Raw genomic sequence first — 15,507 nt, 5'->3', positions numbered from 1 at the left:
CTGCCTATTAACAAATTTTCTAATGCAATGCTCATCTAATGCAACAAGCCGAGTGAAAAATGAAAATGAACAGATGACAGTGGGCTGGAGGAGAATAACTATAAAGCCCTGAATGTCAGTTTCCCATAAAAATGGGCGTCAAACAGAAAAGTCAAGGCCCTCTGGAAAGTTCTTCCTGGGTTTCTGCCACAGAGGAGGAATTTACTCTGACAAGATTCAGCACATCACTCCAGACAGAGACAGAGAGAGACACAAGTGCAGGGGAAGAGAAAAAAACAGGAGGGAGGGAAAGGAAGGAAAGGTATGAGATGAGTGGGAATGAGAGGAGGAGGGGGGAGAGAGGAGGAATTCCTGCATGTAGAGACTGGTAGCAGCACCAGAGCTCTGACAGTTCTCACACAAAGTTACACTCACTGATAAAGCATGTTTGCAGAATGAATAATCAGTAATCTGCTGCAGATTACAGTTTGAACCCAATCTACACTGATGGTGATACATTTTATAATCTAAGAGTTGAGCATGTTACTGTTTTTGTGTGAAATATCCAGGGAATCTAAACTGCTCAGGAAACTAGACTGCAGATTTTTCCAAGATTCAGTAGATCCTACTCAGGATAATTAAAATATGAGTCAAACAGTGTTGGCCAATATTGTTCATCAGGTGGTGGATGGGTGGGGCTGATCCTGAGGGACAGTGAAATACTTGAATTGACTTAAAGGTTGTGCAAAAGACAGACGCAGCTGTAAATGGTTAGTCTACCTGACTGGGTGAGGTGATTTTTATTTATACCAGTGCTACTTTGCTGAACTGTGTTTATTGCAAAACAAACTTGAAGGGCAGACCTCTGCCAAGGCCAGTGTCAAACAACATACACCAGACTGCAGAGGGAAAAATTCACATTAACAGTAAATGATCCAGATCTGCACCAAAATTGACTGGGTTCTTCCCCGTGCCATGCCCTAAACCTCCACCCAATATGGTGCAAATCAGTTCATCCAAGGCCAGAGCTTATTCACAATAATAATCTTTAGGTCTTATTCTGGGCCTAAAAAATAAATAAGAAAAGAAAAATAATTTTAAAAAAGGAAAGTAATAAAACTTCCTGTAGCTTTTTCTGGTTTTCCCTTGTGTTCCCCTTTTTCCTTAAATGTATTAACTACTAGAAGCAAAATTATTTTTTTAATCAATTCCTTAAAGGAAAAAAATGTTAATGTCTCCAAGTGGCCATGTTTTATCAGTCATTAATAGAGTTGTGAACACATTTTTAGGTTTTACATTTTGCAAAAAAATCTAAAAAATTGCTGTTTATTTTCATGATATCACCTCTCCAATACTGGACTTGAACTCTACCTGGAAAAGTACCATGTGTGCACTTTTTAACCAGTACAACCGATATCGCTACAACTAGCCACTTAAGCTAATGTTTTTAAATTTTGTTAGCATTAGCATAACAATTGACCATGGTGTGAGCAATTTTAGAAAACCCTTTCCATGTATCTATTTCCTTTTTATTAGTATGTATGTTTTTTTTTGTTTTTTTTTTTTAGTCAAAGCTCGGTTGAAAACATAGTTATTGTTCTTAAAGCTGAGACAATGTGAAAGGCCAGTGCCGGGGGAGCTCACCTGCTCCTGCTGGGCGCTCAGAGAGGACTGCTGCTGGGGAGGAGGCGGGGGAGGCTTGGTGAGGGAAGGAGTGGCGCGGAGAGGCGGGGCGGCTCTTCCGACCGGGCGGTGTCAGCCGGAGAAAACGGGACAGAGGAGCGAAGTGAGGCCGATACAGGGATTCATTCCCCGGGTGATTGTACTGAGTTGCACCAGCAGTCTTCAGGTAAGAGGAAGGAACATTTCAGGGCGTTTTCCCACAGGAAGCTTTGTGTTAGGTTTCCTGAGGAGCAGAAAATCAGATTGGTAACTCACTGCGGCGCATCTGCTCAGCTGATTACATTCATGCTTTACCTGCGGTGATGTTGAGAAATGAGTCAACATGTGTGGACAACAGATGGAAATGCGCAGGATTCGTTGCTCATGTAGTTGATGATGTGCATAGGAAAGGCAGGCTGGACATTTGAAACACAATTTTCATCCCATGCATACTATTAATGTTGGTAATAACATTTCAAACATTTTAAATGGAAGTTAAACATCTGTCAAACTGTCTATTTGTCATTCATCTAGTTACCTATTTACAAAACCATGCTTTTCCCGCAGACATTTCTTACAGGGTATAATATCAAATTCTGCATGGCCGCTTAAGCTTGAATGGTTTTGTAGTTGATTTAAAATACATTTGATGAGGGTCGTTTTTTCTCAGTGAATGTGAGGAATGAGCAGAACTGGAGGCTGACTGACAGACAGTGCAGCAGCAGACATGTGTCAGGATGAATTGTGATATGAAATGCATCGTCATGCTGGACACATACGTGTGTGTGTGTGTGTGTGAGGGTCCTACAAACACACTCCTCCAGTCATGTGCACCCATGCTGGTGTGCCTGGATGAATGAATCCTCAGAGTCTAAATCTGGAGGACACACAACATTTAATACAATGTCATTGAAGCAGGAAGCAGGAATTATTTGACTTTAACCAGAGGTGTGGTTGATGATCGCTCTGTGTTCTTTTCACTATAAGCTGGTGCTGTATATATGTTTCATTAAGGACTGTTTAATTTTGATTTAATTCTTAATATTTCCCAAGCATGTTGTACATAACTATGTAATGTAATTTTATAGTATTTTAAATAACAACTTCTATGATTTTGTGACTAATATTGCTGTTTAAACCTATTTAAGAAAACTACCCAGAGCACAAAGACATATCTTAAATGCCTTTAAACGGTCTTTTCCTCCTGGAGTAGTGACATCTGGTGGCAGTAAACTATATTTTTTTTTTCTGCAATCCAACAGCTCTGCACAACAGTTATGTCATACTGAAAACACTGAAGTTATAATAAAGATATTTGCAAAAAAACACCGTACAAAGTTAATGTCTTTGAAGGTTATAAACGGCTTGATAATAATGCGTTTCATGTGCACAGGATATGCATTTAAAACAATTCCTCCACACTGCTGTCTCCAGTTTGGTAAATCAGTAATCACTGTTGTGAGAGTTCAGGGATCAGCTGTGCACTGCTCTTGGTCATGAGGAGGACACCATCTATGTTGTGTATGCAGGCCTGTTTTGCATTAAGAAGAATGCATCTCCATTCATTATTCAAACAACCTTGGGAAAAGATAACTGACATTAGGCATTGTGACATCTGACCACTGTTTTTATTTTCTTAGCAGAGTCCGAAACAAACTGTGTGCTCAAAGTGTTTTTGGAGACATTAATGGCTCAGGGATCAGGGAGCCTGTGTGTTTGCATCTTGCGTTGAAGCTGAGCCTATTTGTTTATTTGGCAGACCTGTAACATGATCATAGCACATGAGATCATTTGGCAGCCTGATGGAAATGGAGTGCATTTTGTGGCTAAAACCTTTTTCCTAATGTGTCTTAAAAGTCACAAGTGGAGGACAGAAAAATGGCAGGAAAAACATTATTTATCTCGTTAAGCCAGATCTGGATTTCTCATCAAATCACACCTCTCTGATGGATGTCATTGTTACCTGAGGAAAATAATATTCAAATGGCTTCGGTCTTCTAGTTTTGCACTGATTGTATGTGAATGTAATCAATCAAACTGTCATATCCTCTGGTACCAGCTAGCAGGGCTCTGCTCTCTGCAGCAGGTCTCTCTCTCTCTCTCTCTCTCTCTCTCTCTCTCTCTCTCTCTCTCTCTCTCTCTCTCTCTCTCTCTCTCTCTCTCTCTCTCATATATATATACAGCACAGGCTAATTTCACTATCTCTTCTTACTGGGCCTGTATATCCAGGCTAATGTTTTCTATAACATTGTCTGATGTAATGTTGTCAAGCTGCTGCAGAGCTCTACTTCTTCCTGCTGAGGATCTAATCAGATTTATTGTTACTAAAGGGATCTGCTTGCTAAAACAGATCCATTGAGCTCCATTATTTCATTAGCTTGTTTGGCAGTGTTAAAGGTTCACTGTGCCCAAATACAAATTAGTACAAGTTGAATTAATTTTGATGTAAATTGAATTATTTTTCACATACTGAATAGTTCTAATAATCTTTAGTGGATACCACGGATATAGATTCCCACCTTTGGTTTGATAGGAGGAAGTTATTTTTTTGAGATTTCAGCTGCCACCACCCCTCTGCAAAAGATGTGAACTGAAATATGGACAGAAAAAGAAATCTGTTTAAAATTTGGCAGAAAATAACTAACTGTCTGTGGATTGTCTGAGTGCCCAGGATGTTATTTCTGGAAAAAAATACATTGCCATTGATGTTTGAGGATGCTTTAAATGGCTAAATACCTTTTACCTGCTCTGTATTTTGGTGGTAGAAGGGGTCTCAATGGCACTGGTCTCAAAATGTGAAGACAACTGTCTTCACTCTGGGTGTATTTAGTTCTGTAGTTAGTTATAATGGATAAAAGCATTGGTTTTGTCATCTGGAAATGGGAAATAAAGAAGATACACAGGTGTATGATCCTACATGCAATAAGCTTATGTAGGTCATGTATCTGTTTATGTCCTGGAGAGAACTATTGTCTAAATACAGTAGCTGTAAGATAAATAGCTGTCTACATGAGCAATAATACAAACCGTCTATGCCTCCAGTACAGAATCATATTACAACAAAGGCGATCTACATAAAACTATAGATGTTATAATGGTCTCTCTAAAGCTGAGTGTCTCTTTGTGTAATAGATCAAGCTATGATCTTCTTGGCTGAGTGAACAGAGCTGTGCTGTTTGAGAGCTGCAGCGTGGCTCCGGGCTGACCCAAGCAAAGAGGGATGATGAACGCACCAAACTGCTGTATCTCAAAGACAGAGTTGATAGAGCCTGCAGCCATCTTATTTAACAAATCAGATGTTTCATCCTCAAAGGAGTGATTGTGAACCCGTCTGCTCAGCTTCACTATGTTTAGCTGAAAATGATCTGGTGGACTTATCTCATATAAATTGATCTATTAAAGAGAGACTACGCATCATCTATAAACCATGTCATCCTGATGACTGGGATGAATCTATGCAGACAGATAGATTTTCTGACAAAAATTTATGAGAAATGACTTAATAATGTGGGTAACACAGACTATAATGTTAGCATGAGATCAAGCTGAAGGCGTAGTTTCATTTGTTTGCCTTTATAAAATTAAAGTGCTGCAGGTAATTTGATAATAACTTATCCATTAATGCACCTGTGTTTTCCTCAGCTAAAATTGCTTAATTTGTATTTCAGTATATTGGCAGGGTATAATTTCCTACATGCAGCATTTGCCATGTTCTGTTGTACTATTTTGTAGGTGTCAGTATGTCGGAAAAGGTCAGCACAGAGGAGATGGAGGAGATCCGGGAGGGCTTCCAGAAAGTGGGTGAGTAAAAATGTGTGTGTGTTTGTGGAGGTTGCAGACACCCATCAAAGAATGATAAATTAGTCGATCATATTTGAAGTGGGTTAAAGCAGCTGACAGACACATGTTCTTATATACTGTGTCCTCATGTGTGCGTACATCTGACAGACAGATGTTTTTCTTGAAGAGAGAAATCTTTTGATACACCCACACCTCAGTTATAGCTTAGGAATAGTAATAAGGATGAGAAAATACAGTTGGTGGTTATTTTTTGTACAGTTTAAACAAATGAGACATAATGTGTTAATTAGTGAGTTTTACAGTTGCTGGTAGGTGGATTTTGCTACCAGACTTTCGGAAGCTCCTCCACAAGTGACGTCATACAGCTGTTTGACGAGGAAAATGTGTGTAAAATGAGTGGAGAGACAGAATGATTTTAACTAATCATCTATTCCTCTATTGTAAACATGAAAATATGAAACAGCAAATGTACAACTGGTCATGAAAGTACCTGAATCCTGAAGGTGTTGTATCAGTCAGATAAAGAGAAGAGCAACACGGTCTCTAAATAAAATATGAATTAAACTTCTCTATTTCCCTTCCCTGTCTGTGTCCCTGTCCCTCCTGCACCCACCCCACCTCTGTAGATGTGGATGGTAATGGATACATCACCGCCTCTGAACTCGGTGACCTCTTCCGCGAGGTGGGCTTTGCTTTGCCCGGATACCAGATCAGAGAACTCCTCCAGAAGCTCGACCGAGACAAAGACAGCCGCATCAGTCTTGAAGAATTCACGGCTGTAGGTAACACTAACTAACTAACTAACTAACTAACTAACTAACTAATTAAATCAACTGTATTGATCACTATCCTGACAAAAATACAGTAACCAGGGTGTGACTAACTTAAAAACTTTTTGTGTGTGTACGTTCAGATTTTCCTGGACATGAAGGACGACCGCATGGCCCAGGGTTTCAGGAAAGCTCTCAACAAGAAAGAAGGCATCGTCGCCATCGGGGGCACCAGTGAGATCTCCAGTGAAGGAACCCAACACTCGATCTCTGGTTAGTAAAACTAAATAACTGATCTAATCATCGGGGAACACTAATGCTAATAGACTGCTATATAACAATCATTAGCCACTGAGCTAAGCCCATATCCATGACAGACTTTGATCATAGACTGTATATAAAGATGGACGTGGCCTCTGTGACGTCACCCACTGGTTTCTGAGCACAGACACAGATATCTGCTAATTAGTGCTAATATATAAGTAAAATAATATTTGAATTCCTCTCACCTCAAAAAACAGGAGCACTGACTTCCTCACATGCTGTTAATTGCACAGTAAACCATTTTATTTGCCTGATATTTGCATGAAAAATCCTCCAAAAGGCCACAAACACATCAGAGAGGTCACAGTGACTTGAATTAGCTCTCTCAAAGTGGCCACACCCTCAAATATACACAGTTTTAAGTAATGATATTCAGATGAGTGAGTTAAATTACAGTTCACCTTCCTTACAGCTGTCATGAGGGAGGAAAGATTCACTGTTGGAACCAGACTCTAGTGGTCATTAGAGGAACTGCAGTTTTTGGTACTTAAATGTTGGCTTCATTTTGCAGCCCAGGAGGTTGCTGCTTGATTTTGACTAGTAAGGGAAGTAACTCTTGACTTCACTGTATTTCAGAGCAGGAGCGCTTTGCCTTCGCCAACTACATCAACTCGTCTTTGGAGAAGGATCCAGACTGTAAACATGTTCTGCCCATCAACCCCAACACTGAAGCTCTGTTTAAAGCAGTGGCAGACGGCATCTTGCTCTGGTAAACCCTGAACTTTATTATATGAGACAAATCAAACAAATATCTGTCCATGATATCAGTTCTCTGTGCTATGTGCAATGATTTCCTACTTTCTGTTGTTGCAGTAAACTCATCAACCTCTCTGTGCCTGACACCATAGACGAGAGAACCATCAATAAAAAGAAACTCACTGCTTTCACCACACAGGTCGGTCAGCTGTTTAAGTAATCAGTTGTTTACTTCATGTTTACTGTGATATAACTTCACAATGTGGATGTAAGTTAGAGTTACATGCAGGAACTTAAGAACAAGCTTCCATGAAATCTATTTGAAAATATAGTTTGTTTTTTAAAGATGATGACTGGAGATAACATTTGATCCACCTTCATATGTGAAACTGCAGCATTATATATACAAATATACATCACATTGCAAGAATCTGACCTTGACTTTTTCCTCTATCAGCATCTGTTGTTTTTTTTTTTAACAACAGGAGAATCTGAACCTGGCTTTGAACTCAGCCTCGGCGATTGGCTGCCAGGTCGTCAACATTGGAGCTCAAGATCTGAAGGAGGGAAAACCTCACCTTGTGCTCGGGCTCCTCTGGCAGATTATCAAAATAGGATTGTTTGCTGATATAGAGCTGAGCCGCAATGAAGGTGCATACAAACACACAGATATCTAGATTTGTATGGGGAAAAAAACACAATGCTAGTAGTGACAGAAATGTGCGCAGACACATGATAATATGACCCTGACATCAGATTATAAACACAAAACTTTAGCATCAAAATTCTAAGGAGGAACAAAGAATTATACACGTGAATCTACATGTGGACACATTCGAATATGAACATTTTGCTGTCAATTTACTTTTACTCACCTCTAACTCTACCCCAACAAACCCGAGTCATGTTTGTCTTTGTGTGTCCAGCTATCGCAGCGTTGCTTGAGGAAGGGGAGAGTCTGGAAGAGCTGATGAAGCTCAGTCCTGAGGAGCTGCTGCTGCGCTGGGCCAATTTCCATTTAAAGAAAGTCGGCATGTCCATATCAAACTTCTCTGGAGATATTAAGGTAACAAAATGTTCCTGTGAGGCCTAAAACTCTCACTGTTAGTCTTACTCTTATGCTATTTGATGCATCATGTGAGTGTGCATAAATATACGCAACCTAATGGTGGTAAAATTACATTTATCGCCAGAGAATTATTTTGATATGTGCGGTGGGGAGTAATTATCAGTGTTGTTTGGTGTTAAACCATATCTCACTGAGTCTCTGTGTAGGTTCACATGTGTGTGTGTGTGTGTGTGCGTGTGTGTGTATCTCTGTGTCTATGCAGGACTCCAAGGCGTATTTCCACCTGCTCGAGCAGATTGCGCCAGATGGCAGCAAAGAGGACGTTTCTCGGGTTGAGATCGATATGGCTGGTCTATATGTGAGTTGATAAAACCACAAGTCCGGTTAGAATATGTGACTTTTTATTCTTAGGCAGCAAAATATAACGGTTCCCTTTAATCAGTCATTACAGTTTGAATCAGTAATGCATTTGGGCCTCACTTGCATCTCACTGAAACTGAGCATCTGTCATCTCAGTAATGTTTTTCATTTGGCTATTAGAGGCTGAATGGAAGCGGACTTCCTGTTAACCTTCTTCCTGCTTCCTGTAGAACTATTTTAGGATCATGATACCATCCTGCAGCTTCGATTGTAAGCAGGATTTGGATCTCGTTCCTCTTTCTCCCTTGATTATTTTTCATATAATGGAACAAGTTGTACGGCTCAGCTCTGATATCATCCAAATCCTCCAATATGCATAAATCATCCACCTGCCACCCACCTGAACAAATTGTTTTCCACGGTTCAGAGACGACATTGCCATTATTTCTCAGTGGGACATTACGTGTGATGATGTGGTGACATATGACACTGAAGTAGGCTGATTTTAATAAACAAATATTTATTTAAAGTGAATGTTGTTGTGGTAAAATGAAAATGGTAACAGCTGTCTCCACAACAGACAGAGCACAGTCTGACATTAAGATTTTTAATGTCACAGCTACTTCCTGAACATAAACTATTTAAAAGCTCATAATAACTTTTGGCCACTACCTAAAAAAAAAAAAAGAGAGAAATCATGACGAGCTCATCAGTCCAAACACAGTCTGAACACAGCCTGATCGAGGGATTGACCGCAGTGCCCCTTCGATATAACTGTGCATCACTAGTACACTGTAAAATAGCAAAACACACAAGCGTTGTCTTCTCAATATGACAGTTTAATCTTCTAAGACCTTCATGCATTCATCATCTTGGCAAATGTCATTGCTGTCTTTTTTTTTACCTTTCAGTCACCTGTTTGTGAAACTCAAACTCAGCCAATCACATCCCACATTTAGCGTTTTCTGTATGTATTGTATTGTACACATAGTAGTAATTTATTTTATTTATTTATTTATCTAATAGGGAAGTTACGATTTAACAATTTTCCAATACAAAGCATCAAACTGATGTGTTGCACAGAGAGTTTATAGCTATTGGTAATTTTCAACTTTTGTCCCTAGTTGGGCTTTTACATGTACAGTGTAATGAAAACAGTCAGTTTTCATAAAACTACAGTACACTTCAGATAAAGATTCAGATTAAAGTAGAGTAAAATACTACTGACTTGCACTGATTGTGATGTACAGTCAGAGACCAGACAACAACCACAAAAACAAAACAAAACAAACAGACAGAACTGAGGACGATCTCTTAGTGAACCAGTGATTTCCTCATTAGAAATCCAACATAAATGCTACAGAGAATTTGGATTTGTATTCACATGTTTTGCGAAGTTATTTTTTTATGTGTGATTGATGTTCTTTAACCCAAATGAATCCAAATGTGTGTTTTTGTGTGTCTTTCCAGGAGAAGGATCTCATGAAGAGAGCTGATTGTATGCTCAAACAGGCCGATCGCCTCGGCTGCCGACAGTTCGTAACTGCTACTGATGTCGTGTGTGGAAACGCGAAGCTCAACATGGCCTTCGTGGCCACGCTGTTCAACAAACACCCGGCTCTCACCAAACCAGAAAACCAAGACTGGAATCTGGAAAGTAAGCATGGATAAGTAATTCCTTTGACACACACCTTCACCCATCGGCCTACACGTAGGAAGTAGCTTTCTCCACAACTAAACCCCTCCTGGACCCTGTGTCTGAGAGGCTCAGCGCTCTCTCTCTCTCTCTCTCTCTAGGTGAGACCAGAGAGGAGAGAACTTTCAGGAACTGGATGAACTCTCTCGGAGTCAGTCCACATGTTCACCACATCTACGGGTCAGTATCTTTACGTCTGAAGTGACTTACTGTAGTTAATATCTTCACCGTGAGACACAATTCACATAGATGTGTGTGTTAATGCAGTGATCTGCAGAACGCCATGGTGATTCTCCAGCTGTACGAAAAGATTAAGGTGCCAGTGGACTGGGACAACAGAGTCAACCTCCCTCCATTCAAAGGGATAGGAGGAGGGCATCTAAAAAAGGTAAATATGCAAACTACCTTCCAGACTACTCTGGTATGTATCCTTGACAGAACAGGTTTTCAACCTGAAAAGCACGAGGAAGAAATGAAATGAAATAAAAATGTTTCTCAAAAAAATGAACCAAATTTAATCAGAAAATGACACAAAGCTTCATTTTTCATGACATCTCACGTGTATAAAGTAGGCTACATGTGCATTATACATGTTCACAGGTTTCTACATACCACAATAGAGGCTACAGTTGCTGTGGTTACAGCTACATAAATTATAGTCTATATTTTGTAACACTACACAATAATATGTGTCCCAATTCAGGGGCCGCATCCTTTGCATGATGCAGTCCATGAAGGCGTGGCTCTTCATAGCCGTTGTAGACCACGAAGGCCGAAACAAAGTGAGACAATCTGGTCTATGGAGGATTTTCACTTTGTGTTAGCAACTGTTCCTACCCTTGACACTGTGTCGCAAAGCACAGCCTTGACGACACAAAACTTTTTTTCACAAAAACTTGAGGTTTTAAGGTGCAACAGCCGCACTGTTAGCTGTTGAACCGAGCTGAAACCCAAAACTTACATTTAAAAGTGTGATGATCGGGCTCTCTGTTGGCATTGTTTTCTTTCATCACCGGCATACCTTGAATGTTGAGACAGGTTGGGCTACATCGGTTGCACCTGAGCCTTCGTTGGCCAGGAAAAGAAGGACGCATTTCTCGGCTGCATTTTAAGGATCAAACTGGGACAGCCTGGTCGCGCCGCTGTGACGCAATCTGTCCTCACATGCAGCCTGCGAAGGATGCAGCCCCTGAGTTGGGACTCAGTTTATATAGAGGAGGTGTAATGAATGAGGACACATATACGACCTGTTTATATATGTTATATTCCCACAAACTGAGCCTGAAAACATACTAACTTTGTGTGTGTGTCTCTGTGTGTGTGTGTCCGACAGATAGAGAACTGTAACTATGCTGTGGAGCTGGGTAAGACTAAAGCAGGTTTCTCCCTGGTGGGAATCGGTGGGCAGGACCTCTACGATGGAAACGCAACTCTAACCCTGGCACTGGTGTGGCAGCTGATGAGGAGGTGATTTACTCTTAATAGTCAAGCTTTAATTTATTACATGTTCGTTTTGAGAAATGGCCACAAACAAAAACACCACTGGAGAGAAAGTCCACATCCACTGACCTTCAGACTCTGGATGTTGCTATGCAGCACAAAACAGGCAGGCGGTGCTGTTCTCTCAGTAAAATTAAAGCTGGAAGAGTCCATGTTAATGTCACATCACTGCCAACATGTTCACTGTGAAATCAGTGTGAGAAGCAGCAGTCCTCTGTGTGACTGAAAACAAAAAGGGTTTATGGGAAATGTAGTAATGATTTAGCAAAAATCTTTTGACTTATTTTAGGAAACATAACAACAGTATTGTGAGACAGAGGGATCGAAACATAGCTTCTTTTATTTAGTCATTACAGAAGGGTGTTGCAATCAGAAGGCGTATATACAGTTTGATGTGACGTAATCGTTGATATTCTTACATGTGGGCTCAACATCTATACTGTACGCAGGTACACTTTAAATGTTCTTGAAGACCTTGGACATGGAGAAGTTGCAGGAGATGATTTGATAGTTTCATGGGTCAACAAGACTTTGGCTGAGGCTGGCAAGAGTTCATCCATCAAGAGCTTTAAGGTAAGTGCGATAAACTTCTTAATCATTGTAAAAGAAAGCATGTATTTCCCAATAATCAGCTAGATCAACTCTATACTAAAAGATATATGTTTCTTACGTAAATGTTGTTGAATTTTACTGTGTGTGTGTGTGTGTGTGTGTGTGTGTGTGTGTGTGTGTGTGTGTGTGTGTGTGTGTGTGTGTCTGTGTGTGTCTGTGTTTAGGACAAAGCCATAGGTACCAGTGTTCCAGTTCTGGACCTGATTGATGCCATCCAGCCACACAGTGTGAACTTTGAGCTGGTTGCCACGGGAACGCTGTCAGACGAAGACAAACTGAACAACGCCAAGTAATCACCCTCCTGCTTCTCTATGACTGTGTTTTATTTGTAGCTGCTGGGTTTTAGTACGTGATTGTATTTGAGTCTAAAACCAAAGTATACTACGAGCTACACTGCTACATTCACATGACATACTCCTTCCACTGCAACACATACTGTTCCCACACCGCTCACCCAGAGGCTAAGCTGCTGCTGCTGTAAGCATTCAAAAGCCAGCCGCTGGACCCTTTACTGCATGTCTACCCCCCACTTTCTCCCGAATTTCCCATCTCTTATAAAAAATAAAATAAAATAAAATAAGATAAAATAGAAAAAATCTAATATTTAGAACTTAGATTCAAAACAGCAGAAAGGATGCACAATAGGTTTCACAGATCACAGTGATTATAGATAAATCGATGATGAGCAGAGAGAATGTCAAACAGGAATAAATGTGTAGGACGCATAATGAGAAACTAAAAGTGTCATGGACCCACTGCTTTGCCGTAGTGATCCTAACTGAGCCTTTCCTGCACCAGGTATGCCATTTCCATGGCGAGGAAGATCGGAGCGAAGGTCTACGCCCTGCCTGAGGACTTGGTAGAGGTCAACCCTAAAATGGTGATGACCATCTTCGCCTGCCTGATGGGAAGAGGCATGAAGAAGGCTTAAAGGAGACACACACACACACACACACACACACACACACACACACACACACACATACTGACTGCTTGTCTGTCTGTTTGAATGGATTACACATGAAGAGAGTGAACATAGATATATTGTCTTGTTCTTTTAAGTGATTTTTCTGTGTTAGCCAATAGAAGTGCCACTTTATTCATCTATGCTGCATCAAATGACATTTGTGTACATTAACACAAACAATAGTGATCCTCTGATGGCTTTGAATTTGCTGGATGTTCAGACAATTTGAAGTAAAGTGGGACTTTTATAAGGGCTACATGAAAAATATTTAGGTTTTTTTTTCTTGATCTCAGTTTAGTTTTTCAGCAGTACGACGGCTGAGTGATTAGCAGAGTCACATTAAGAAAGAGTCAATTTCCCAAAAAGCTCATAGATATGAATATAAGCGTGTTTGTGTTTGTCTGGTCCAGGGTCTGCCCAGTGTGTTCTGGGATAGGCTCCCTCCTGAATAAATGAATAAAGGTTTCGTTTGTGTAAATGTAAGGGATATGATACGTGGGGTACATTTAAAGAATATCATCACTTAACATCTCTCAGCCCTGTTGAAAGCAAAAATCCCATGGTAGTGATTTTTTCAACATTTCATGTTTTATTTTTGATCCATGTTGAGACTGTACTGCAGTCTTACTGTAATGCCTCAAAGTTTCCCATGTGTCACTGCCTCAAAGCTCTGCTGTATCTCTCTGATGTGCCAGCCTTTACACAGTACTTAAGCCATAATACTCTACTGAATACCTTTTGGCCTTTTTTTATATACATATATATGACCAAAGCTGTGCTAGATTATAGTCAGTTAGTGTAAAACTGAATACCTTAATGTTTTTTACCTTTCAAGTTTATTCACGTATCCATTAATACTGATGTAATTAAGGTATTCAGGGGATTATTTGATAGATTAATGGATGTAATTTATTTGTACCTTTTAAGGCAAATTTAGGTATTTTACTGGATTATCTTTAAAAGGTAAAAAAAAAACCCTTATATTTCATCAAGTAACATGAAAACCTTCCCTTAATTTGGATCTCAAAGTCTTAATTTTTTAATTATAGCAAACATTTCATGCTGTCTTTTTTTCCCTTTTTTTTTCTTACCTCTAAAACTTATCACAGTGTACCATGAAGGTAATCCATTAAAAACTCATTAATGTAATATCCATTAATTGAACCAAAATATAGCATGAAAACCTACATTTTCACCCATAATTGAAAGGTTAAGGTCCTTTTAAGGTACAAATGTAGGGTTACTTGTAAAATTAAAAATCCCTTAATATGTTATTGAAGTGTCATTAAAGTATCCATCGTTTAACCAAAAATCTGGGATTTTAAAAACCTGACTCCTTGACAAGAATCTCTCACAGTATCATTAATATGCACCTGAAAATATTTCAGATCCCTAACGTGAAACCAAAAACCAACCTTAATAATAACCTAAAATAGATAAGTGAAGAAGAAAAGAAAAATACAAACAGAGTTTATTTTGTTGGTCTGTGCAGCAGTTTATTTTCTAAATTGTGGACATCTGATTTAACATGTCAAAGCTGCTACTGTTTATGTATAACCTCAGCAACACAGACAGTGACGTATCCCTGTGTTGTGAAAAATAAAGATGTCTCCTCTAGTCAGTGCACTGCTTCCCCCTCTATCTATCGAAATGCTGTCTGATTCCCAGACTGTTCATTCAGGAACACAACATCAGAATTTAATAACTGTAGATGATTAAACAGCCGAGATTAACGTACGAGTTCAGTTGTAAAAGAAACATCCTACGACATCTTTCTAGTCTTGTTTGAATCTAAAATATGAAATTTTGTTTCAGTGCTGCAGCTGTATATGTGGATATGTTTAGAAGTTATCAGGTTTGTTACAGCTGATGATAAGATTACAATCAGCTGTGTATTTGAACAGGTCCTTTGGATTGCCACTGTGGCCAGAAAATATTGCTTTACATGCCAGCAATACCTTCAACATCCAGTGTGTACAATCAGATCAATAATGAATAAAATGATTTTTCCATATGATGTTTGATTTCTGATTTCTGTTTACTTTTGGTCTTTTTCTGTCCTATGTGGAGT

General features: G+C 39.6%; 1 protein-coding gene across 1 annotated transcript; it reads left to right on the top strand.

Moving 5' to 3' along the window:
• The first annotated feature begins 1,697 nt into the window (after nt 1-1,697).
• LOC139605517 (plastin-3-like) lies at nt 1,698-15,453 on the top strand. Its single transcript, XM_071457047.1, has 16 exons — nt 1,698-1,828; nt 5,374-5,442; nt 6,069-6,220; nt 6,356-6,485; nt 7,113-7,245; nt 7,350-7,431; nt 7,718-7,883; nt 8,159-8,298; nt 8,564-8,659; nt 10,132-10,318; nt 10,459-10,537; nt 10,625-10,745; nt 11,691-11,824; nt 12,307-12,430; nt 12,634-12,758; nt 13,268-15,453. Exons 2-16 carry the CDS (start codon nt 5,382-5,384, stop codon nt 13,398-13,400), a joined length of 1,863 nt encoding a protein of 620 aa, XP_071313148.1. The 5' UTR covers nt 1,698-1,828; nt 5,374-5,381; the 3' UTR covers nt 13,401-15,453.
• Nucleotides 15,454-15,507: the final 54 nt, after the last annotated feature.

The sequence above is a fragment of the Trachinotus anak genome, unplaced genomic scaffold (assembly GCF_046630095.1).
Source record: "Trachinotus anak isolate AG129_WGS33_773 ecotype Australia unplaced genomic scaffold, CSIRO_AGI_Tana_v1 ptg000021l, whole genome shotgun sequence".
Lineage (NCBI taxonomy): Eukaryota > Metazoa > Chordata > Actinopteri > Carangiformes > Carangidae > Trachinotus > Trachinotus anak.
This window is presented reverse-complemented; position numbering and strand designations above follow the sequence as displayed.

Coding starts and splice junctions, on each gene's coding strand:
- LOC139605517 (XM_071457047.1), top strand. CDS start 5,382: ATGTCGGAAAAGGTCAGCACAGAGGAGATGGAGGAGATCCGGGAGGGC. Junction 6,486..7,112: donor AACCCAACACTCGATCTCTG/GTTAGTAAAACT, acceptor ACTGTATTTCAG/AGCAGGAGCGCTTTGCCTTC. Junction 11,825..12,306: donor GTGTGGCAGCTGATGAGGAG/GTGATTTACTCT, acceptor TACTGTACGCAG/GTACACTTTAAATGTTCTTG.